This window comes from Bombyx mandarina, chromosome 19 (assembly GCF_030267445.1).
Source record: "Bombyx mandarina strain Sakado chromosome 19, ASM3026744v2".
In the NCBI taxonomy this organism is placed as follows: Eukaryota; Metazoa; Arthropoda; class Insecta; order Lepidoptera; family Bombycidae; genus Bombyx; species Bombyx mandarina.
The window spans coordinates 7,763,811-7,787,500 of NC_143225.1; the positions used below are offsets into that span (position 1 = coordinate 7,763,811).

Here is a 23,690-nt window from a genome sequence, read left to right on the forward strand (position 1 = left end):
AACTGTTCCTGTATTGAGAAGTAATGTGATGACAATAATAAAGGCGAAACTAAATTCAAAATGTAAACCTTAACACTATATTTAACTAGTGGTCCAACAGCAGTCGAAATTCGACTATAATTAATTGAAATTATAATTATAAACATTATTATAGTTCTATTGACAAACACTATTATAGGTACTTCTATAATAAAATATAATCTATAACCGATTTCGCCAAACTACACTATAGATTTAATAAATAATATTAAAGTCAAACAATATTAGTCTATTCTCAATTTGACCACAGACTTTATACAATAACAAAAGTTTGACAATTGACAATAAACAAAGAGTATATTCATATGTATGTGTTATGTCAAATACATGGTGGTGTGTAATGTTTTTTTATTGATTTAATGTATTTCTATTGCATAATTTAAAAAAATATTAGCATTCTGCACTTCTTCTCTATATTCTCTATAAGTGTGGGAAATTTCATACTCGTCCGTCCGCGCAATTTTCGTAAAAAGGGGTACAAAGTTTTTGCTTTAGGTATTAATATATAGATAATAAAATGAATAATTGTACATACCTGTAAATTGTACATGTAAAACCTGAACTGAGTTAGAAAATCTAACCTTAAAACGTAATTATTTTATTTCACATTCGAGAGAATTTGAGTTCAATCCTCATTTCTTTCAATTCCTCCTTGTGTTTAATGTAGCCTAAAGACAATACAGAATAAATGCATACTTAAAGTGGCAACATAAGCTGATGGATTCAATACGTTGCTAATACGATTAGAATCCTTTCAGAACGGCGAAAATAAGTAGTTATTTGGAGCTTACCTGTGCGGGATAATGAAAGATCCGGAAAAAACAAACATAAAACGCAAAATGAATTAAGAAATTTATTTATTTAAAAAACGAAAAGTACAAAATCAGATTTCATAACAATAAAAAATTTAGGATTCCGTTGTTGAATTAAAATTCTAGTTAGTGTTCAACTTTATTGAAGTTTTATTCAGGGATGACGATGCCCTTGGCCTTAGCGCGGTCTTCGTACTTCTTCCTCCATTTGCCGTCGGGGTCGAAATGGGCTGTCAGCTCTTTCCAAATTTCCAGTTCATTCTTGATTAAATAATCAATAGTAGTTTCAGCGCCCTTTTCTTGGGCTTCAGTGCATTTCTCGCAACCAGTCTCTAGAGCTTCTTGAAGATGATCTAAACAAACAAAGTTGAATTTAGGTTTAATCCATAATAATTGATATGTGATATTATGTTAAAGGATTTTTTTTTGTACTTATAACAATAGAAGAAGTCAAATACGAAATATACTAAGCGTGCTTTAAGCTTTGACTGGTGGTAGGACCTCTTGTGAGTCCGCACGGGTAGGTACCACCACCCTGCCTATTTCACCCGTGAAGCAGTAATGCGTTTCGGTTTGTAGGGTGGGGCAGCTGTTGTAACTGTACTGAGACCTTAGAACTTATATCTCAAGGTGCGTGGCGCATTTACGTTGTAGATGTCTATGGGCTCCAGTAACCACTTAACACCAGGTGGGCTCATCTATGCAATAAAAAAAAAAGCCTGAAAAACCATCAGGGTACATTTTAGTGGGATTCCCAAAATAAAAACCTTGGAATTGATTTTGAAGACTCAATATCAACTGGACAGTCTAAAACGTAACCAAAGCTGTAAAATCCCTTACCCATAACGGAATTGAAAGAACAATAAACTTTATGTTTAAAGAAATAAAAGTCATTATTTCTTTTACAATATTCAGCTCTGATATCAAACAACAAACCTTTCAGTTCCTTCCCTTCGGGAGTACACTTGCCCTTGCCGAGCACGCAATCCATATACGACTCCAGGAGCCTCTTGTTCTCCAAAATTTCTTGCAAGTTAATTTTGTCATATTTGTTAGTGTACTTATCATCAGCAAGTACGGCCACGAGTACACAGCTCAAAACTATAAGGACCTTCATGGTTGATGATCCTGCAAGAAAATTCATTTTCTGTTATCAAACTTACATAAATTGGTTATTTCAGTTTTCGCCCTCCAATGTGTTATGGGTGGTAGGATATGTCGTGAGCTCACATGGGTCGACCACCACCGTTTTTCGTATTTCTGCTGCGAATCCAATACGAGCTTAAAGGTAGGCTAGCCATTAATCCAATACGTGCAGACTTATTCAAGCGAAGCTTCGTTTGGGACCGCGGACCTGACGGATATATTATTGCTATGCCATCTATATTTTTTTATGTTTTATGAAGGTTATTTTTAGGAATTTTTTGAGATTGTTTATATAATAATATTTATTTTTCTACCACCATTCAACTCGCTACAGGAACAGCGTTCATTAGAGTGACGGTGACCATTGACTGGTTATCACTAAACCATAATCGTAAGTTCGTCTGTCCTCAAAGGCAATAAAAAAAGCGTTTGTCGCCACTGCGTTTTGTACGGTTGGCACAGACTCTATCCTAATCTAAGGCCGCCTTTGATCTAAATTAGGCGACATTCACTGTAAGTTTTTTATTCACCGCTTAATGTTAAGTTGGCTGCAAGCTGGCCTTCTACAGCAGCAGCAAGCTATTAAGAATAGATGCGAGAAAGAATAGATTTTTATTTTTCAAAAGCTTTAAACCCAATCTGGGACGAAAGATAGACAATTATAAAAGTTTGTAAACGACATATCTAAGCTAAATGATAAGAGGCAAAACCAAAGTCTAAGACCGTCCCCGATACGTCAACGACAGGTAATTTGCAATATCATCAAAAGAGCATATTATTTATCTTGGAGTTCTACGTAGACCAATCTGCTAGTCTCAATACCACAGGATTGATATCATAGAGGTGTACCTACGTCAGCTTGAAGAACCCAATAAGAAATAGTATAAAATCGGGACTAGTGGCGTTTTATCAATCGATGATCTAAGCCCACGTAGAGTTTTGGGGTTTACAAAACCGTGCGACTACGCTGGACATTGAAATAAATTAATCCACATAATCTCACCACCAAATGATATACTATAAACAATAAATAGCCAAAAAAAACTCACATACGAATAACATTATTAAAAATTTCACGAACACTAATTAACAAAAACAATGCAATGTTAAATTTATAATGTATAAATATTTACTTCATTCACAATTAAAACAAGAAAATTTTATGCAATTCAGTCACCTACCTGCTCAGCACGTAAGTGATTCCAGTGGTCTGCAGTGTCTTATGATGTTGAATGTAATGATATACCAGTATTTATAGTCGTCAGCGATGTGTTCAAAGCATCTAATTTGCTAGGTCGGTTCATTATTTCATCTGTCTTCGATGCATAAAAACCTTTTCGCATACAGGTTGGTTAAAAAGGTAAGCAGATAATGTTTTTTGTTTTTGTTCGTATTAATTTTTGTTGTCTTTTTTGACTTTGTTTCGGAATAGAATGAAATATATAATAAATAAAAGCATTAGTAAGCTAACTTTTAGGATGGCAATTAACTATTAGCACTCGATTAGAGAAATTAATGAGCATTGCAACAGGCTTAGTTGCAAAACTGATTTTTGTTTTAAGAATTTCTTTTGGATTATCTTCGATGATATTCGGAATCTTTGATGACATTCGCAATAAGACTTACACATATTTTTTCAGATTTGACAAACAAACTTATTTGGTAAAAATTTGGCTACCTTATTATTATTATTTTTTATTTTTATTTAAAGAAATATTCATGAAAGTTCTTCGTAATATAACTCATAGTTTCTCTACAGATTTTTTTAAGTTTCTTATGTGATATAAATGATATAAAAAATTAATATAAAAAATGTTTATTCGAAACATGTTCTTTGTTTATAATGCATAAGTAATTCCTGAAGTATTCAAGCCGATCTATACCGCTAAAGAATCCCTTCCCATTTAATCCTCTGTGACCATTTTTAGCATTGGTAATAGCATGCTACTATTTATCTGAGGACACAATGCCCTCTAGAGGTCATACGTATTTAATATTTTTAAATTGAGATTGTTGAAAAAATCACATAAAAACTAATACAAGTTTTGCAGGTTTTTTACATCAGCTTTGTGATAACGAGTAGGAATCTCGGGGATTCAGGCATTCATTGACGCCAACATAGATGTACCATTTCTATGATAAGCGAACCATATTGTGAGCACGTAGAGGAATGTAAGAGGTAACCTATTTCTGACGGGAAAAAATCACGCGTCCATTTTGATGGATCGTAATTATTCAATGTTATTGAAACTACGGGCCTTTGGATGGTGGTGTTCGCATTTGAGCTAGTCTATTTCGTACCTAATCGCTAGTAGCCTCGAGAAGCTATTCCAGCAACGCACGATGTGCTAGGTGAGCTCGTGGAGCTCAACCTGGGAGGACTTGTTAATACTAGCCTAGCAAGAACCGTGGGCTGTGTTTCCTTTTTTTTAATCGCTTAGATGAGATTTTTGTGAGTTTAATTTTTATTACATGATATTATACCTTCACCGTGGAAGTCTTTCGTGAACAATTTTTAAGTACTAAGTACATATTTTATTAGAAAAATTGGTACATACATACATGCGGGAATTGAACACAGGCACAGTTTCATCGCTTGATACGAATATCTTATGTCTTATCCTTTAGGCCACGACAACTTTAGAGTTTATAGCCTAAGTTGTATATCGAACTCTTCATCGCATTCGACAAGTTCAAAAGGACGACCGGTGCCTGAAGTGCCTAAAAACACCAAAAATGGATGGCGCTTAGGGCGACGGCGGCTTTGTTTCCCTCCATCGCCTGGGTCGGGTATATTAGCCATGGTCTCATTCTTCTTGGGAAAAAAAACAGAACAAGAAAGCAAACAAAAGCAGGAAATAACAAAACTGAAACAAGGCAGAAAGATGTTGGAAGCCCAGTTAGTTCAAATATAGACTTGAACATCTATAGTGGGTGAATATAAAAAAAAGAAATGTCTAACAGTGTTTAAAAGCACGCAGTATAGTGGACGTAGTAGTAGAGGATTTTGTTATAATCTCATTTTATTTTAAAATAAATAATATTTACGAACATCCTGTGTATAAAAAATAAAAATATTATGGGGAAACACAACAACATTACGAGTTCTTCCGTTTTCCATGACCATTTATTAAATTTCTTGAAACCGCGTTTACGTCATTTACAGTTTTTGTGGTTTGTTTTTTTTACTAATTTTGCTTTCCTGCAAACTCGGAGATAAAGTTAAGCGCAAGGTTATAATGGAATTAAAAAACAAAGAAAATGTATGTAGATTGCTTGATACTCGCGAGCCAATTAGCTTCAGTTTTACTGACTACACTTTTTTTATTTATGATAAATTAATAGGATTATAGCCTTGTGACGTGATTGTTCATGTTGACCACTAAACCTTCATGAATTAAGATCGATCAAGCTATGCTTTAAGGGGGCATCTTTTCAACGGAGTTGAGTAGAGACAGAGAAGAGTTCACAGCTCAGTTTCCGGGTCAAGTAGACATCTTAACTGAAATACCGTCTATCAAAGTCATTGGGAATAGAATAACGCCTGTCCTACCTACATAAATACCGACCCCCCTACCTAACGCACTTTATATTTGAGCGCATGTTTGTGGCAGAATAGTACCACCCAATGCAGTCTCAGCTGTACCTTTGTGAGTTTTATCACATGATATTATCCTTTAGTTAATCTTGTTTAAAAGTGGTAGAACATAGTCGCAAGGGAATACCCGATTTGAAGCTCATTACAAAACTTCAACTACATCTGGGCAAGCATTGTACATTATTCCAGAGGTTTCCGGTAGTATGGGTGAGCTCAAAAATGACGACGATTAGCTTCTTCTCCATCGCTCCCTCATTGCTGAGGATCGTGACTCCGTTTCAGCTTGTCGACTGCCAGTCGGTGCACAAGATATATTTTGGTCCTATTCGACGATTAGCACTATAGTAAAAATAAGAAAAAGGGTCCAGGCAAAGTTCCTCAGAATGCTTCACTTCATATAGTATGCAGAGATACCCAAGTCTCTCCACAATCGCTACGGCTCCAATTTAGCAAAGACACTGGGATCCCTGCTGATTCGATCAGCTCGTTTCTAAAGAAATCATTTATTTATTTATTGCTTAGATGTGTGGACAAGCTCACAGCCCACCTGGTGCTAAGTGGTTAATGGAGCACATAGAAATCTACAAGGTAAATGCGCCACCCATCTTGGGATATAAGTTCTAAGTTCTCAGTATAGTTACAAAGGCTGTCCAAGCCTTCAAACCGAAACGCATTACTGCTTCACGGCAGAAATAGGCAGGGCGGTGGTACCTACCCGTGCGGACTCACAAGAGATCCCACCACGAGTAATTACGCAAATTATAATTTTACGGGTTTGATGCTTATTACACGATGTTATTCCTTCACCGTTGAAGTCAATCGTGATCATTTGTTAACTACGTATTATATTTCATTAGAAATATTAGTACCCGCCTGCGGGATACGAACACCGTTGCATCGCCCCATACGAATGCATCTGACGTCTTATCCTTCAGGCCACGACGACTTCAAGAGTTAAAGAGTCAAGAGTCAAATAGAAGCTGGGATTTGGTAGCCCTGCTACAGAAGTGAGAGTAGAGCGCCACGAGCGATAGGACCTACGCTTTAGTCTAGTATGAAGCACCCACTCGCTCTACCGGACCCCTAATATTTTAAGGCCGTTATGGCTTCTAAGCGATGTCCAAACTGAACCTTGCTTAACAAATCGAACCCGGGGATCTCGGTATATATTAAAAATTTTTAATGTGAGCAAAAAAAATTAATGATGATGTGTTTTTCATGTGTAGGAGTAACGACGTGTAACTTAATGTGTCTGTTTACGTACTTCATTTGAATCGTTTCATATTTCATTTCCTATTGAAGTTAGTTCGTCTTCAATATGATGTTTAGTGACTAATGGTTTCGATTTCTTCTTTGGTATACCAAAAAAAATTATATTATTATAGTAAATCTATATATACCTAGTCAGGTCATAAGTATTGTCACACAGTAAAAACTTTTCTTTTAGAATGCTGGCCACAAAAAAGTTTATTGAATTCGAATTTCGAGTTGTTCATGAAAATAAAAATGTATACTTTTAGAATTTTACTCATTTTTAAATATGGAGTGGACGCTTAAAGAAGACCGTGTTGCAGTTATTGCGTTGCATCGTTGCGGTTACGCGCCAATTCAAATTTTTAACATACTGAAAAATTTGAATATAACCAAAAGATTCGTTTATCGTACCATCAAACGATACAATGAAGACTCTAGTGTAGATGACAGGTCAAGAAGTGGTCGCCCTCGGTCTGTTAGGACTCCAGCAGTGATAAAAGCTGTGAAGGCGCGAATTCAAAGAAATCCCGAACGTAAGCAGAAACTGTTGGCCCTTCAGATGGGGTTAAGCAGAACCACGGTGAAAAGGGTGTTAAATGAAGATTTAGGGCTTCGGGCATATCGAAGAAAAACAGGACATCGTTTGAATGCTCGTCTAATGGACCTGAGACTGAAGAGATGCCGCGCTTTGTTGAAGCGGTACGCGGGAAAAAAATATCGGGAAATTCTTTTTTCGGATGAAAAAATTTTTACCGTAGAAGAGAGCTACAACAAACAAAATGATAAGGTGTACGCACACAGTAGTGAAGAAACGAGCAACCGTATTCCGCGTGTCCAACGAGGTCATTTTCCATCCTCGTTCATGGTATGGTTGGGAGTTTCTTATTGGGGCTTAACAGAGGTACGTTTTTGTGAGAAAGGTGTAAAAACGAATGCAGTTGTGTATCAAAATACAGTCCTGACGAACCTTGTGGAACCTGTTTCTCATACCATGTTCAATAACAGGCACTGGGTATTCCAACAAGATTCGGCGCCAGCTCATAGAGCGAAGAGCACACAAGACTGGCTGGCGGCGCGTGAGATCGACTTCATCCGGCACGAAGACTGGCCCTCCTCCAGTCCAGATTTGAATCCGTTAGATTACAAGATATGGCAACACTTGGAGGAAAAGGCGTGCTCAAAGCCTCATCCCAATTTGGAGTCACTCAAGACATCCTTGATTAAGGCAGCCGCCGATATTGACATGGACCTCGTTCGTGCTGCGATAGACGACTGGCCGCGCAGATTGAAGGCCTGTATTCAAAATCACGGAGGTCATTTTGAATAAACTTCAGTGTCATAAGAATCTATGTTTTGTTAAGTTCATTTTGGTATATTAATGGTTACATAATGAATAAACTTGTTTCAATTATTTTACATTAAACATGTGACAGAATTTATGACCTGACTATGTATATATATATATATATATATATATTGTAAATCTATAGAATATAACATGTTATATATTTCAATAAAACTTTTAAATAATATGTACTTAAAAAAATTGCTTTGTTATTGATAATTACAAGAACGCAGTTTTTGGAAGTTGAGTTTGTACATGTCTCTCATTTTTTAAATTATGTTCGAAAAATCTCGACGTAAGAGATGTGATGTTAAAATCGTTGTTTTGATTATATTTGGGCTTAAAATTGGCTTATATGAAGGATCTTGTGGAATTAATAAATTTTCGTAAATATATAGAGTCTTTTGGGTAGATACCACGCAGCCTACCGGGACCGAACAGATGGAATATTCTGATTTGAATAATGCAACTTAGCCAATAAACAAAGCAATTATGTTTTGAACCCCATTGTAATATTAATTATGTTGGCTTTGAACACAATTAACGTAAAAACCCAAATGGGTATTCATACAGCAACAAAAGATCATTATTTATATCACTGAGTAGAGACAAAATAAAAAAATTAAAAATTATCCGTGACATTAATCTGCCACAGAGAGACGCAAGCAGAACTAGAAGCGACAACCGTGTTTTGCCAATTTTTCCGTGCACTCAATTGTGTAATGTAATGTGTATGTAATTGATTTTATGTTAATACGACGCAAACGATATTTGTCGATAACATAGCCATTACAGATTAAATAATATATAAGCTATCTATGCCAAAATTATAAATACAGGCGAATAGTCAAAACTATCTACATACTCGATCCTGTAGACCAAATGATAAACAGTCGACGTCGCCCAAAACACGTCATTATGAGTCCCCCCGATCCATGATGCTTTTAGGTACCACAAACACCGATCACCGTCCTCGTCGAACCCGTCGCTTGCGACGAAGGGCTCGACGAGCGAATGAACCCACAGACACAGCCCACTGAGTTTCTCGCCGGATCTTCTCAGTGGGTCGCATTTCCGATCCGGCGATAGATTCTGCGAAGCACTGCTCTTGCTAGGGTCAGTGTTAGCATCACTCCGGTTTAAGCCCCGTGAGCTCACCTACTAGCTAAGTTACGCTGAAATAGCCTCTCAAGGCTATCAGCTAAGGTAGCAAAAAAAAAACTATCTACACACAAATCGTTAGGTTCTAAAAATCAAAATATAGCTCCATATAGAATGGATCGATGGTGCAATAGTTAGCGCACCTGACAGTTGCGCCGAGAGTCGCGGGTTCGATGCCCACATCAGGCAAATATCCATATGATGAACAGGTTTGTTAGCTTTTGTCTGGGTGTTTATTATGCATATATGTATATATTTAAATTGAATACAACATATGCAACTGTCAGTACAACTGGTATTAGAGCGTCCTGTGAACCCGCACGTGTGGATTCCACTACCCTCCATAGTCCTGTCCCGAAGCAGTAATGCGTTTGAAGGGTGATGCAACCGCTGTGCGATAGAACTGAGGCTTAAAACTTAAGTATCAAGGTGGGTGGCGACAATTACGTTTTTGATATCTATTTGTTCCCTAACCACTCAATACAAGGTGAGTCATGTGCGCGTTCACCTAAGTTATATAAAATATGTTCGGGACTACAACAAACTACTTCCAGTAAAACAGGTTCATTCTCCCCAGGTTAGAGCCCCGTGAGCTCACCTATTCGCTCGGTTGCGGAGGCATAACGCTCTAAGATTACTATAATAATATAGTCTAGTTGTAAAACAATAAATAAAAAATTAAAACAGGTTCGAGACTACAACACATCTTACTTCCCGTACAACTTACTTACCTTACCCTTACTATCTGCATTGGAGTGTACGAGACCGAATTGATTGGGTCGATTTTCGAATAAGTGTCTTGTTTTAATTTTATTAATGGGTGATTGATTTATTAATGGCCTATTCCTGCCGTGAAGCAGTAACGCATTTCGGTTTGAAGTGTGGAGCAGCCGTTGTAACTATACTTGAGATCTTAGAACTTATATCTCAAGGTGGGTAGCGCATTTACGTTGTAGATGTTTATGGGCTCCAGTAACTACTTAAAACCAGGTGGGCAGTGAGCTCGTCCACCAATCAGAGCAAAAAAAAAAGATCTTACGGCTCACCCAGTTTTAAGTGGTTAATGGAGCCCATTAACCTCATAACGTGAATTTTGACTCTCAGTTTGAAACACGAAGTCGAAGTTTCCGGTGTATTATCTAATATGGATCCCACTCGACAAAACAACATGCATGTCGGCTTTGCTTTAGAAGTAGGCAATAACCTACCGGTGCGAGTGCGACTTCGCGAGACGCCCTATAATCATGTACACGGCATAACGCATTATCAAACCAATTAATTGATATCCCTTATTACTCCTTCACTCAAGGTATAATTTAGTTCTTTATATTAAAATTCTGCATTTGAGTCTACATGATTGTTTTATACCTAAGTGATATTATCAAGTTATTTTAGTCTAGCAAAAAGATTTACGTAACCTTGTTTTTATGACTTGCAGTCAAAACAAGTTTCGTCATCTTCAGCCCCTTTGTAGGTACTCACTGCAGCGTAGACTTCTTCTATATATATTTATATTAAGATATATAGCATAATGTTATGTGTTTTATAGCTTAATGTTAACTTTAAAATTAAAAATATATATTATATAACAAGTATAAAAGTTTTTATTAAACGTAATCCTAATTTATCAACTGCATAATAAATAGAGGAATTGTTCCTGTAGCCGACACGACAAAGTAATTTACGTATACAGAAAATTATTAAATTACTAGCTGACCCGGCAGACTTCGTAGTGCCTCAATCGATAAATAAAAGACCTAAACTTTTGTATAAAATAAACGTAAAACAAACAAAATTGCTATTTTTATTTAGTTCCGAGCATTTTCATATTTATCTACCTTTTAAACTTTCTCTGGACTTTCACAAATAATTTAAGAGTAAAATTAGCCAAATCAGTCCAGCCGTTCTCGAGTTTTAGCGACATTAACGAACAGCAATTAATTTATATATATACCTATATAGAAGATTAAATCAAACTAACCAACTAACCAGCCTACTAGAAAACCTAAACTTAAGCGAAGATATGCGTCTGAAGCATTCGTTTCGTGAAAGCTTGGACTTCTGTTAAGACTATTAGGGCAAGTTCACAGTCCAGCTGATTTTAAGCAGTTACCGAAGCCAATAGAAATCAGAATGTGAACGCTGCCACCTACCTTGAGACATGAGATCAGTCTCAATTGCACTTACTGTATATTGGCGGCTCTAACCTTCAAACCGGTTTACATGACTGCTTCACGATAAAAATAGAGATAGAAATAGAAAAAGTGCCGTCTGTGGCACCTATTCTACCACAATAATTGTGCACAATAAATAATAAATTCCAAAATGTACATTTTCATTCGCAATTCTCAATGTTAACATTTCAAGAATCATGATTACAAAATAATTTGTGTTATTTTGGCGAGATAGCATCAAACTACACAATTCACAACTAAAGAGATATGTTTCTTAATTTAAAGTATTTTTTCGACTTAATAACACGTTTTTATTGTCATTTTATTGTTTCTGACGTTCCGAATTCTTTACAATTTTCGTGGTCACACGCCGGTGTGAACTGAATCAGTCATGTTGATAATGCCCAGCCCTCCTTGACCACGAAAACTGTAACTGTATTCTAAAATTCGATTTAATTAAGTCTACTACTCGCTAAACCGAAGGTAATAAATACTAAATATGTTTGTCTTAAACTAAAGCTTGATCGCATATGTAATTGCACTTGAATGGAAAAATCTTGCATACATAATGAAGTCCGTTGCTGACGTAGTTGGTGTATTAGTGTTATTAAAGTTTTACCGTGAACCCGTCATAAAAATGGTGCGGCAATGAATTTATTTTACTTGTTTTTCTTAAAATACATTAGTGGTATCACATTATTTTGTTTTTTTTTCGGACGAGATAAACAATAGTTATGATTGTTTTTTGCTTTATTGCGTATAATATTTTTCTTGTTTTACAATGCCATTGTTTTAATTGAAGGCGATATTAAAATCACACAAAAATGCTAGGTAATTGAAATGATTTTGTATTTACCAGGGTTTTGCGGGCTACAGATTAAGAACATCGGTTCAATTAGAGGCGTCGCCGGCGCTGTTCGATACGAAATCGAACGCCAGAAAAACGTGCTTGAGAATGGAGGTCGTATCATCAACGAAACGCGAGCTTGGGACGCCGTAGGCAGAGCCACCATACCAATGAGGGACAAAGAAGTTGTACAAGACTATAGGTGAGGATTTAAGTATGTGAATCTATTCTCAGTCATTGCGATAAACCTTTTTGCCGATTGTCACAGAGTAATAGTGGGGTCCAATGCGACTGTTTTCCTATTATTAGAATATTAAATTTTTTTTTATTGTTTAGATGGGTGGACGAGCTCACAGCCCACCTGATATTAAGTGGTTACTGGAGCCCATAGACATCCACAACGTAAATGCGCCACCCACCTTGAGATATAAGTTCTAAGGTCTCAAGTATAATAATTGTAATAGGTACTTCGAATTGATATAGAACCTTCATGGTTTGAGATTTTTGAGTGAAACTTTTTTCAAATGGTACCTATGAGGTTCTTCTTTTAAAAAATGTGCAACATTCGATTATCGACTTTCAGTTGTTTTTCTTATTCAGCTTAGACAAGAAATATGGATACTTCGAAAATTCGAGTGATTTTTGAATACGAGTTCCGACGCGGAACTAACGCTGCAGAAACAGCTCGCAATATCGGTGTTGCATTTAGAGAGGGGACTGCTAATGAACGCACCGTGCGATTTTGGTTTGAACGCTTTCGAGATGGAAATTTTGATTTGAAGAACGATTCACGTAGAAGACCGCCCACACATGTGAATAACAATGAATTGAAAGACATGGTGGAAGCCGATCCGAGCCAAACTAACCAAGAATTAGCGGCATGTTTTAACGTTACCTTACCAACAATATTGCCTTATTTGCGTCAAATTAATAAAATAAAAAACATGAAAAATGGGCGCCCCATGATTTGACTGATCTGCAGAAAGAAGCGCGTGTTGAAGCTTGTGTTGCATTGTTGAATCGATACAGAAATGAAGGAATATTGGATCGAATTGTGACATATGATGGAAAGTTAAGAGTTAAAAGATAAGACTTAAGAGCTGTGTGAACTGGTTCACACAGCTCTTAAGTCTTATCTTTCTTATCTCGCAATTAATTATCAAGTAAAAAGCTTATCTAAAGATTTCTTAATCACGCAATTCAACTTAAAACAGTTGGTGAATGACGACGACAAAGCATAGTGAAAATGATATGTGAATGTATTATATACCCGTAGTCATATGAATCATGCCATCAATCCAATATAATTAGTTCGGTCCAGCCCTTTTCAGCAGATACGATTAGAAGGCAATATTCAACTATAGGTAACTATAGGTATCACTGGTGGTAGGACCTCTTGGGAGTCCGCACGGGTAGGTACCACCACCCCGCCTATTTCCGCCGTGAAGCAGTAATGCGTTTCGGTTCGAAGGGTGGGGTAGCCGTTGTAACTATACTGAGATCTTAGAACTTATATCTCGAGGTGGGTGGCGCATTTACGTTGTAGATGTCTATGGGCTCCAGTAACCACTTAACACCAGGTGGGCTGTGAGCTCGTCTATCCATCTAACCAATAAAAAAAAAAAGGTATGGCTACTTATAATCTGCCTTAGTAGTAAGATCTTTACTTAGTAGTAATTAAATTACGTCTTTTTTCCAATCGCGAACTTAGGATCCCTAAAAATTGACGTCAGACCGACGACCTGTTAAAAAGCTGTAGGTAAAATTAGTTAAATTACATCAGAAACACAATGGTTGTGCGGTGGAGAACATGACGAAAATATATATTATAAATGAAAAAAAATATTTTTATATGAAAGAAAAATACAGCGTACATCAAAAATACTAAGCCATAAAACGAAAAACAAGCTACATATGTTAGTAAAGGTCTAGTTGGCGAGAACGACTAAGACAAAATACGTAATGTGTATAATAATATGATAATAATTTTCGGTCATTGAAACCTCTACTAACCTTGGTTGTTTTTTTTTACTTTTTAGTTACCATTATTAATTCACTTAGAATTTTGGTTTCATTTGTAAAAGTATTTTATTTTGTTTCACACTTTTTACTTATTTTATTGTATGTAAAGAAAAAAATGTGTGTTCCATAGTATTATAGAAGACAATGAATAAATATTAATCAACAATTTCTTTTTTCCCGGGTACCAAATTGAAATAATACATGTTACGTCACCCCTACAAATTAATAAAATCTAATAACATCTCATTCGTTGAAATCTCTCAAAAGCTGTAGAGCATCCAAAAGAATTATTTTTGTATTTCACGGATCACAGTCAATATTTAACTTGTAATTTGATTGTTACTTGTGTTACACGTATACAACGATCTTTTTTTTTAGCTAACTCAAACAGGGAATTGACAGAATAGGAATATTTATACTATGGAAATTCTTTATACGTGATACGTGAAGCAAAAACTTTGTATCCCTTTTTACGAAAATTGCGCGGACGGAGAAGTATGAAATTTTCCACACTTATAGAGAAGAAGTGCACAATGCTAATATTTTTTTAAAATAATGCATGAAAGATACATTAAATCAATAAAGAAAACATTACACACACTACATACCATGTATTTGACGCACACACGCATGCATACTATTTATTGTCAAACTTTTGTTCTTGACGTCTGTTGTCAAATTGAGAATAGATTAAATATTGTTTGTCTTTGTTAATATTTTTATAGTGTAGTCTTGGCCAAATTTGTGATTATAGAAGTATAAAACACAATCATAATAGTATACCAACTATTCCAATTAATTATAGTCGAATTTCGACTACTGTGGGACTTCTAGTTCTTTATAAAATGTCAATGTTAGGTTAGGTTGCTTTCAAAATGTTTTATGGTTACAATAATAAATAAAATGCTTCCGTATTTTACTCATATTTTATTCAGAAAATATACCTTAAAACACTGAACCGTTCCTTTTAATTTACTATGTAAATTTAATAAATACAGGTAAGAACAAGTAAATCCGTTCAAAACCAAACAAAAAATTGTATTATGTAATTCGTAAACAAACAAGTGAAAATATAACGTGAATTAGTTCCAAATGAATATCAATATGAAATGATAATGAATTTTCACTAATAAAGCTATATGTAATCGTCAATCAATCGCTAATTGCCGAGCGTGTCATTGTCATATCGCTGAGGGAAAATAACGAGAAAATATTCCACTACTGAATACGCAGAACATGATTGACGACGTGCTTATGGCTATTGCATAAACCTGCGTATTCTAATGATAACTATGAAGTTCATTGATACAAAACGTTTTTAGAAAACATTTAAAAAAATTGTGTTGTAACTATATTTTAACAATTTTACTTTTTACCAGGTTTTTATTAAGTCAATTTCACATATCTCTTTTCCGAAGGAATTTTGTATATTATTTCGAATATAACTTACTGACGGCTTTGAAATTTTGAACATCAGAATTAGAAAGCATAATACATGGATAAATGTTTTTTATTATTGTTTCAAAAATATCGTATTGCTTAAACAATTATCCAAAGAAGTGGTAACATTTTCAGAGTTTATGTGTGTGAGTTTGTTTATTCCATCATAACTTTTAATTGTTTAAAATGATTTGTATGTATGAAGTATTATTAGAATCCTAAAATCATCGCGGGTGACAGTGTCTATACATTTTGTTTTAACTGGGATATATTTTGATAGTTTGCCAGTCGTGTTTATATAGCCTTATTTATTCAATAGAAGTGTATGTGTTAGGTATATTTGACTGACCTCTTTCTGAATTCGATGTAAATTCTTTTCTTTATAAAATAATTTGGATGGATGTTAAGTATCGAGCTTAGAGTATAGAACGCTTTTAATTCTGGTAGCGTATAAATAGTATTTTGTGTTCATGACTAAATTTTAAACAACCAATTATTGTTTATGCTGACGAAGAGAATTTGAAACATTTCCGCTGTATAATATTAATTCATTAATGCAAAAATGGAAGGTTGACTGAATAAAATGACCTTTCCTGGAGTTTCACTTGCCTTGCGATTATTATTGTGCTAATAGCATAACAAGCTTAAACCCTGATCTCTCTCACACATATTTTTATGTCTGATGGTATACACATAATGTTTAACAATATCTGGTTTTTTTTTTATTGCTTAGATGGGTGGAGGACCTCACAGCCCACCTGGTTAAGTGGTTACTGGAGCCCATAGACATCTACAACGTAAATGCCGCCACCCACCTTGAGATATGAGTTCTAAGGTCTCAGTATAGTTACAACGGCTACCCCACCCTTCAAACCGAAACGCATTACTGCTTCACGGCAGAAATAAGCAGGGCGGTGGTACCCATCCGCGCGGACTCACAAGAGGTCCTACCACCAGTAATTACGCAAATTATAATTTTGCGGGTTTGATTTTTATTACACGATGTTATTCCTTCACCGTGGAAGTCAATCGTGAACAGTACGTCTATATCTTAGGACCGCTTTCTATTCTAAAAGACACACAGACAAGTACAAGAAGACAGACAAGAAGAAGAAGAAGAACAAGAAAACAGACAAGAAGAACACACTTAAGCCGCGAAATGATTTTCTTAAAATTACTTCCAATCAAAAATAACGTCTACTAGAAGATCATACTTTTGATTTATTAACATATTTTGTCAGTCGACATAAAGTAATTTATGACAGCTACAAGCTCTGTGGCTATAAGCGCAGAAGCAATAAATAATTAAATTTATTAAAAAACAAAAACAAAGTTAATAAAATGACACAAAGTTAAGAAAATAAATAATTTACATAATACCTCCTTTGTATTAAACATTGGCTTGATTGACTCTGTGGTGCAGTACTTGGCGCCCCTTATTGTTCCGCCAAAGGGTCGTGGATTCGATTCCGACATGGGGCAAACATTCGTGTGATGAACATGTTTGTTTGCCCTTCGTCTAGGTGCTTATTATCTATATATGTATATACTTAAACGTATATAGGTATGTATGTTAATTCTTGGTATCCTTAACACAGGGATTCCTAATTTAAGGCCGAATAACCATGCGTGATTTGTTACCAGTTATTATTATTCTTATCATTTTTATTACCCTATTAAATTTAACATGGCGTCACACGATTATATCTATATGGTTATGGTTTAAACATTTCGAGGAAAACTTTAGTAGGAAAACTAATCAGGAAACAGCACATGACTTTGGGCTTTAAACAAAGACGGTACATTAGTACTTTGTTAGATCGTTACATTTGTTTAAAGGTCTCAGTAGGTAATGTTTCTTCAATTTGAATAGTTTTTTTTGCCTTTGTAGGTCACTGCTTCATCTCGTGACTGGTCCCTGTCGCCCATAGACATTACCAATAGCATGAACACGATCAAGCCGCTACCTAAGTTCATGTCTGCAGTAATTTTAAGTAGAATTGCAAGCATAAAAAAAATTATAATGAAATAAGACGCAACTAAGTAATGATTCAAAATTAATGAAATACACGTAAATTTATTAAATTTTAAATTTCATAATCACATCAAGGTAAAATTTGCAACAAAAAAAAATTCACTGTGTAATACCTTGGATCCTTCGAAATTGATGGCGTGCCATGACTAACTTACCGTTCTTTACCATTCATTATATTTCTGTGTCGTAAATTGTGACATCACAGAGAACGAACAGGACCAATTAAGTACCTAATCTTCCGCGTACTATTGTCTTTCATCCTATAGATCAATTTAAATGGCGTCACAATACCAGCCTCAATAAATGTGCAGTATAAAAACTCCCATAGCCAGTGCAATAGGCGTCACAGCCCAGCGAAGGGTCTAAGAGTGCTCACGGGATAAATAATTAACAGTAAGTGATTATTGTTCACCGAACTTTATTAATATTTTTATTAGCTTCTGCGATACTTGTTTAAAATTAAATATTGCTTTTCCTCATTTCCTCATAGTTGGCTGTTTTTTTTTTTCTAATTTCGCTTTTGTAGTTAAAATGGAAGACCTACAGTTTTTAGATAGAAAATTCGTATGATCAAGGTCGTAGTTGCTTTGAATTTAAAACTATTAAATTACATTGTTTTAACAAATAGAAAACGATTTCCCAATTCCAAATCTTAGCCAAAAAATTTATATTCAACTACTTATTGTCAAACTTCAATTACTGGAATGTCTGTAATTGTAAGTTCATATTTAAAAAAATAAGTTTAATAAGTCGTTATACTAGCATCCAATGCAGTTTTTCATTTCATGAAAGTTTATGAAAGCTACAGCATTAATAGTTCATCTGCGCAGAGCAGCTTACTACATAAACTGGGTCTCTCTCTCTTAGCCACCACTATGTGGCGTTAGAGTCTTCTCACCAAGTTCTTGTCGCTCGCTCTTTATAACATGTCATTCAATCATGTTGGGGTGCCATCTGTATTTAATTTTAATCTTCATTATCTCTTCTACTCCAGCGATTGTTAATTCTTTAATATTTATGGCTAGTCCACTACCACCGAAGATAACTAACGTTATGAACTATGCCAATGACCTTCATTCTGTGTAAACCAATTTGACCTCTAAATTTTCGACGCATTTAAACTTATACTTTTATTCGCATAGTAACTAATTAAAACTTATTATTTCTAACGAAAAATTATAATTTAATGTACATTTAATTTCCTTCACATCCGTTTATGATATTCTCAAATAAGTGTGAATTTTGTATTCAATGGTATTAAATTCACAAAATATTTTGTGTGTTTTAATTGGAAGTACGACTTTAAATTTTAATGTAATTTTAAATTTAATTATTAATTCACAAATTCTGTGTCTGTTATTGATTTTGTTTGTTATTTGATATTCTTTGAATTAAGATAATACAAAAAAAACCATCAGTAATTTCTTTCTTTCTCATGAGTTAATTTTATCTAAATTCAATAAAAAAACGCAATTGAACATATCGTAATCGGACTATCGTAACTACAGAAAAAATCTTAAAACATCAAATATTTCAGTTCAATTTACCATTACTTCACCCTAAGGCATAGGAGTATCTACAAACTCAAAGCTTAGAATATTTCACTTGGTTTTTTAATTTTTTTTATTGCTTAGATGTGTGGACGAGCTCACAGCCCACCTGGTGTTAAGTGGTTACTGGAGCCCATAAAAATCTACAACGTAAATGCGCCACACACCTTGAGATATAAGTTCTAAGGTCTCAGTATAGCTACAACGGCTGCCCCACCTTTCAAACCGAAACGCATTACTGCTTCACGGCAGAAATAGGCGGGGCGGTGGTACCTACCCGTGCGGACTCATCCGTGCTTCGAGTATCTTGTTCAAATTGAGATCGAGGATCCAAAAAAACTTTTCATTTACTCAAATTCATATAGATAAATAAATTTATATCACAAGTAATATCTCAAAACTAACCTAAAACGTAACTAAACTTTCAGTTCCCATTATATGTATTTCCATTATTAGGTCGTCAAAGATCATTATCATTTCGTAAGCAAACAAAGCTGTTCGCGTATGCAAACACCGTAAAGGTTTCTATTTCTTATAATAGCCACAGCGGGCGCAACAATAAACAATGGACAATCAAAATAATTATAAGAATATCAACACTGGCAAGTCGCGACCAGTAACTACAAGGTACAAGAAAAACGCTTCCCATCTATTGTTAACTTATTGTGCAATCTGTTTATCAAAACTTTATTGATGTCAAACTAATGTTCATTGTTTACTCAAACAATTATCTAACAGGTACTTTTCTCAGGGATCTATTATATACACATAAACCTTATATTGCAATAGGTTGTTAAGTGGTATTTAGATTTAAATTTGATTGGGAGACGAGATTATATTTATTACTAGTTGACCCGGCAGACTTCGTAGTGCCTCAATCGATAAATAAAATATCTAAGCTTTTGCATAAAATAAACTTAAAACATACAATAGGGATCCGTCCGACGGGGACACATCAAAGGGAATAGAAAATTATTATTTTTATTCAATTCCAAGCATTTTCATATTTATCTACCTTTTAAACCTTCTCTGGACTTCCACAAATAATTCAAGACCAAAATTAGCCAAATCGGTTCAGCCGTTCTTGAATTTTAGCGAGACTAACGAACAGCAATTCATTTTTATATATATATTCAAAGAATCATTTTATTACAGACCTACAATGAAAATACTGATCATAGTAGTGATGGCATGTGTGGCGGTCACTTGGGCGCGTCCAGAATCGACCTATACTGATAAATGGGATAACATGAACGTCGATGAGATCCTCGAGTCCAACCGACTCATGAAAGGTTACGTCGACTGTCTCCTAGACAAAGGTCGTTGCACTCCAGACGGTAAAGCCTTAAAGGAAACTCTTCCTGATGCTCTTGAACATGAGTGTGTTAAGTGTACTGGGAAACAGAAGTCGGGAGCTGACAAAGTCATTAGACATTTGGTAAATAAACGGCCGGACTTATGGAAGGAGTTGGCTGTTAAATATGATCCCGACAACATCTACCAAGCGAGATACAAAGACAAAATCGATGCCGTCAAAGGCTCCGCTTAGAACGAAGCTTAGATGCACATTTTGGCACGTGGATCGAATTAAAACTGCAGCTTTAATGACATAGTATTAGTAAAAAAAGCTTTAATTGGATTTTCTTTAATAAAACATATTTCAACTATTCCTGTTTTAACTTTTACTTTTAATTACAAAAATAAAGTGTGAAAACATACAAATACAAAAATACGATCTAAAAACGTTTAGGGCTTTCGTTTAAAACCGAAAGACACCAGCAATCATCATTATGAAAGTTATGAAAAAAATTATTAAGCACGAGGTAGGTCTAAGACAAAGGCTTTTTTATTTAAATCTATGATCTATGAAAATCTGACAAAACATGCTATGAGTCTTAATTAATTGAACTTAAAATATCTAAAGTTTCACTCAATTATGACGAAACTAAGATTTTTTTTTTATTGCCCCTGTAGTCAGACGACCATACGGCCCACCTGATGGTGAGTGGTTACCATTGCTCATGGATCTCACCAATGCCAGGGGCAGAGCCAAGCCGCTAAAGTTAGTCGTCTTCGTTAATGAATTTATCGAAAGATGGTCTAAATTTTCTGTCCTTGTCATATTTGTTAACAAGCTCCTCCCACGCTTCGGGATGGCGTTCGATAACAGCTTTAATCACTGTCTTAATCAACTGCTTTTGTTTTGGCGAGCATTTCCCGCAAGTTGTTTCCAGAGCTTCGGGTATCACTTCTGGAATAACAATAATCAAAATTAAATAATTATAATTAATATTGTTATAATTTACACTAGTTTATGAAATGAAATTTATATTCATTTTCATTTACAGTTACTCGCGTGTAACTCATGATTCAGGTACGATATATTACACACCTCTGAATACTGAATCATCATAAGTTCGAGACTTGGCACTATATAGTTATTAGTATATAGTTATAAATCAGTTCATGTTATCGTAGTCACGTTTTGCTGCAATCGTAGCTATGAAATCACTCTCAATCAATCGGCCAAATCGGTTAAACAAAATTATTTAGGAAGCTATAATAAATATAACTAGATTGAATAAAATCGATTTAGAATAAAGTGTAAATAGCCTACTTTTAAATTCCTTGGCATCTGGGGTACACGGTCCTTTGTCAAGAAAGCAATTGGTGTAGCTTTGTAAAATTCGATCATTTTCCACTAATGGCTTGACATCAAAATCGTCATAACGGGAACTATAAAACTCCGCTGACACCATAGCCATTCCAACTAGAAGAAAACTAGTGAGTTTCATTTTTACCTGAAATTGTACCTAAAAATTTTTTGTTAATTAAGTCTAAATTAAAACGATAACAAAAAAAAAATATATTATAGAACGTAATTATCATTACTTCTCGCACTCGTTACTCCTATGTTTGATAGTAATGATCTAATTTAAACATTACTTTTTACCAGTGTTATATAAAAGCCCGCACGGGAGCTATCACCAACCTCCTGAGACCGATCATGGTATTCCGGAGTAAGCGGAGTAAGGAATAAGAAAGCCATTTTGTCGATGTAATTCAGACTTGATCCTTCGGATTGATTTACCCATCGGAGCTATTGTATGCATATAGCTCTTTACATGGCATTGCTGAAGTCCAGGGGCGACGGTAACCACTCACCATCAGGTGGGCCGTATGCTCGTCTGCCTACAAAGGCAATAAAAAATATGGATTGATAATTTCAAAGAATCAATAAAAAGTGTAAAATCTTAATTGTCAAGAGTTGGAGAAGCGTATTATTCCACTCCACTTCGACAATATTTCGCGTCTAAATTTTAAAAAGCCAGTGAAACCGCCGGACGTGAACATAAATGTTTCATTTAAAAAAATCACCTTTTTTTTGCTTCCACTAAGTTTATTCGCAATCCGATGACTTGTAGGTAACCTATTTTGCGTGAGGTTCAAATATTCATTCTTACGATCTAATGAATATCTTATCTCAAACTATGAGTAGATTCCTAAATAAAAGTAATCGAGTATTGAGTTATGAAAGTTTATTTGATAAACGAATGAACCACTTTTCTGCTATTTTTGCTTAACAAAATTAATGTCTATGCTATAGGTACTGTGTTCGCTATGACAAGTTCTTCTTCAAATTAGGCAATAGCAGCAATAGACTGACCTGCTAGCTGTATCCCTGGTATTGCTTACTTTTATAAACGACGGTGACCTGAGCCGTCTACTCTGTTTATTAAGTGACAATAAAAAATGTAGACATTACTGGTATGTAATTAAAAGTTGGTTTTATTCTTTGTAAATACAAAAATAATAAAATTGGACTTACAGACAATACAATATAGGACCAAAAATATAGGTAGAATAAAATTCTATTATATCCCCATAAAACACAAAATATTCAACGGGAGGCACTAAGTCTATTCCTAATCCTTCCTTGTTGGAAATGAGCTTAAGAGATATTTTCCACTGTTTTATAAAGTTTTTCCCGTCATTATTGTTTAGTGATACAAACATACATGCAGCAATTACATTCGTGAGCACAATTCTAATGTGTACATTACTGAATTAACTACTACTGGTTTGTCAAGATGATTCATGTGATGTCTTCCTTTGTTTGAACAATAGCAGACATAAATTACTGGATTTGTTGTAAACAGTGAATTCAATGTTAAATTTGTAATTGTCTTTTGTGAACCCTGTTTCTTTTCTATTACTCTTGACAGCTAGACAGCTCATCTAGTGTTATGTTGTATAGTGTACATAC

The 23,690-nt window shown here is 35.0% G+C and overlaps 4 protein-coding genes across 9 annotated transcripts; 2 read left to right on the plus strand and 2 right to left on the minus strand.

Annotated features, from left to right (window-relative positions):
- Positions 1 to 879: 879 nt before the first annotated feature.
- Positions 880 to 3,322, minus strand: CSP4 (chemosensory protein 4). Its single transcript, XM_028176683.2, has 3 exons — positions 3,179 to 3,322; positions 1,788 to 1,979; positions 880 to 1,204 (listed from the first exon to the last, which is right to left on the minus strand). Exons 2-3 carry the CDS (start codon positions 1,966 to 1,968, stop codon positions 1,002 to 1,004), a joined length of 384 nt encoding a protein of 127 aa, XP_028032484.2. The 5' UTR covers positions 1,969 to 1,979; positions 3,179 to 3,322; the 3' UTR covers positions 880 to 1,001.
- Positions 3,323 to 11,948: 8,626 nt separating this feature from the next.
- On the plus strand, positions 11,949 to 18,254 carry LOC149500838 (glutamyl-tRNA(Gln) amidotransferase subunit B, mitochondrial-like). 4 transcript variants are annotated; one of them, XM_089735533.1, is made up of 3 exons: positions 11,949 to 12,169; positions 12,389 to 12,578; positions 18,140 to 18,254. In XM_089735533.1, exons 1-2 carry the CDS (start codon positions 12,098 to 12,100, stop codon positions 12,527 to 12,529), a joined length of 213 nt encoding a protein of 70 aa, XP_089591659.1. In that variant the 5' UTR covers positions 11,949 to 12,097; the 3' UTR covers positions 12,530 to 12,578; positions 18,140 to 18,254. The 4 variants fall into 4 exon arrangements, with proteins under 4 accessions (XP_089591659.1, XP_089591658.1, XP_089591657.1 ...); XM_089735532.1 differs by lacking the exon at positions 18,140 to 18,254 and adding an exon at positions 12,977 to 13,480 and having other exon boundaries at positions 11,955 to 12,169; XM_089735531.1 differs by having other exon boundaries at positions 11,955 to 12,578.
- On the plus strand, positions 18,140 to 21,090 carry CSP10 (chemosensory protein 10). 2 transcript variants are annotated; one of them, XM_028172417.2, is made up of 2 exons: positions 18,140 to 18,266; positions 20,579 to 21,090. In XM_028172417.2, exon 2 carries the CDS (start codon positions 20,586 to 20,588, stop codon positions 20,970 to 20,972), a length of 387 nt encoding a protein of 128 aa, XP_028028218.2. In that variant the 5' UTR covers positions 18,140 to 18,266; positions 20,579 to 20,585; the 3' UTR covers positions 20,973 to 21,090. The 2 variants fall into 2 exon arrangements, with proteins under 2 accessions (XP_028028218.2, XP_089591653.1); XM_089735527.1 differs by lacking the exon at positions 18,140 to 18,266 and adding an exon at positions 19,658 to 20,050.
- Positions 20,813 to 23,661, minus strand: CSP11 (chemosensory protein 11). 2 transcript variants are annotated; one of them, XM_028172454.2, is made up of 3 exons: positions 23,253 to 23,661; positions 22,041 to 22,224; positions 20,813 to 21,674 (listed from the first exon to the last, which is right to left on the minus strand). In XM_028172454.2, the coding sequence occupies exons 2-3, from the start codon at positions 22,216 to 22,218 to the stop codon at positions 21,487 to 21,489; spliced, it is 366 nt and encodes a 121-aa protein (XP_028028255.1). In that variant the 5' UTR covers positions 22,219 to 22,224; positions 23,253 to 23,661; the 3' UTR covers positions 20,813 to 21,486. The 2 variants fall into 2 exon arrangements, with proteins under 2 accessions (XP_028028255.1, XP_089591655.1); XM_089735529.1 differs by having other exon boundaries at positions 22,041 to 22,236; positions 23,253 to 23,659.
- Positions 23,662 to 23,690: the final 29 nt, after the last annotated feature.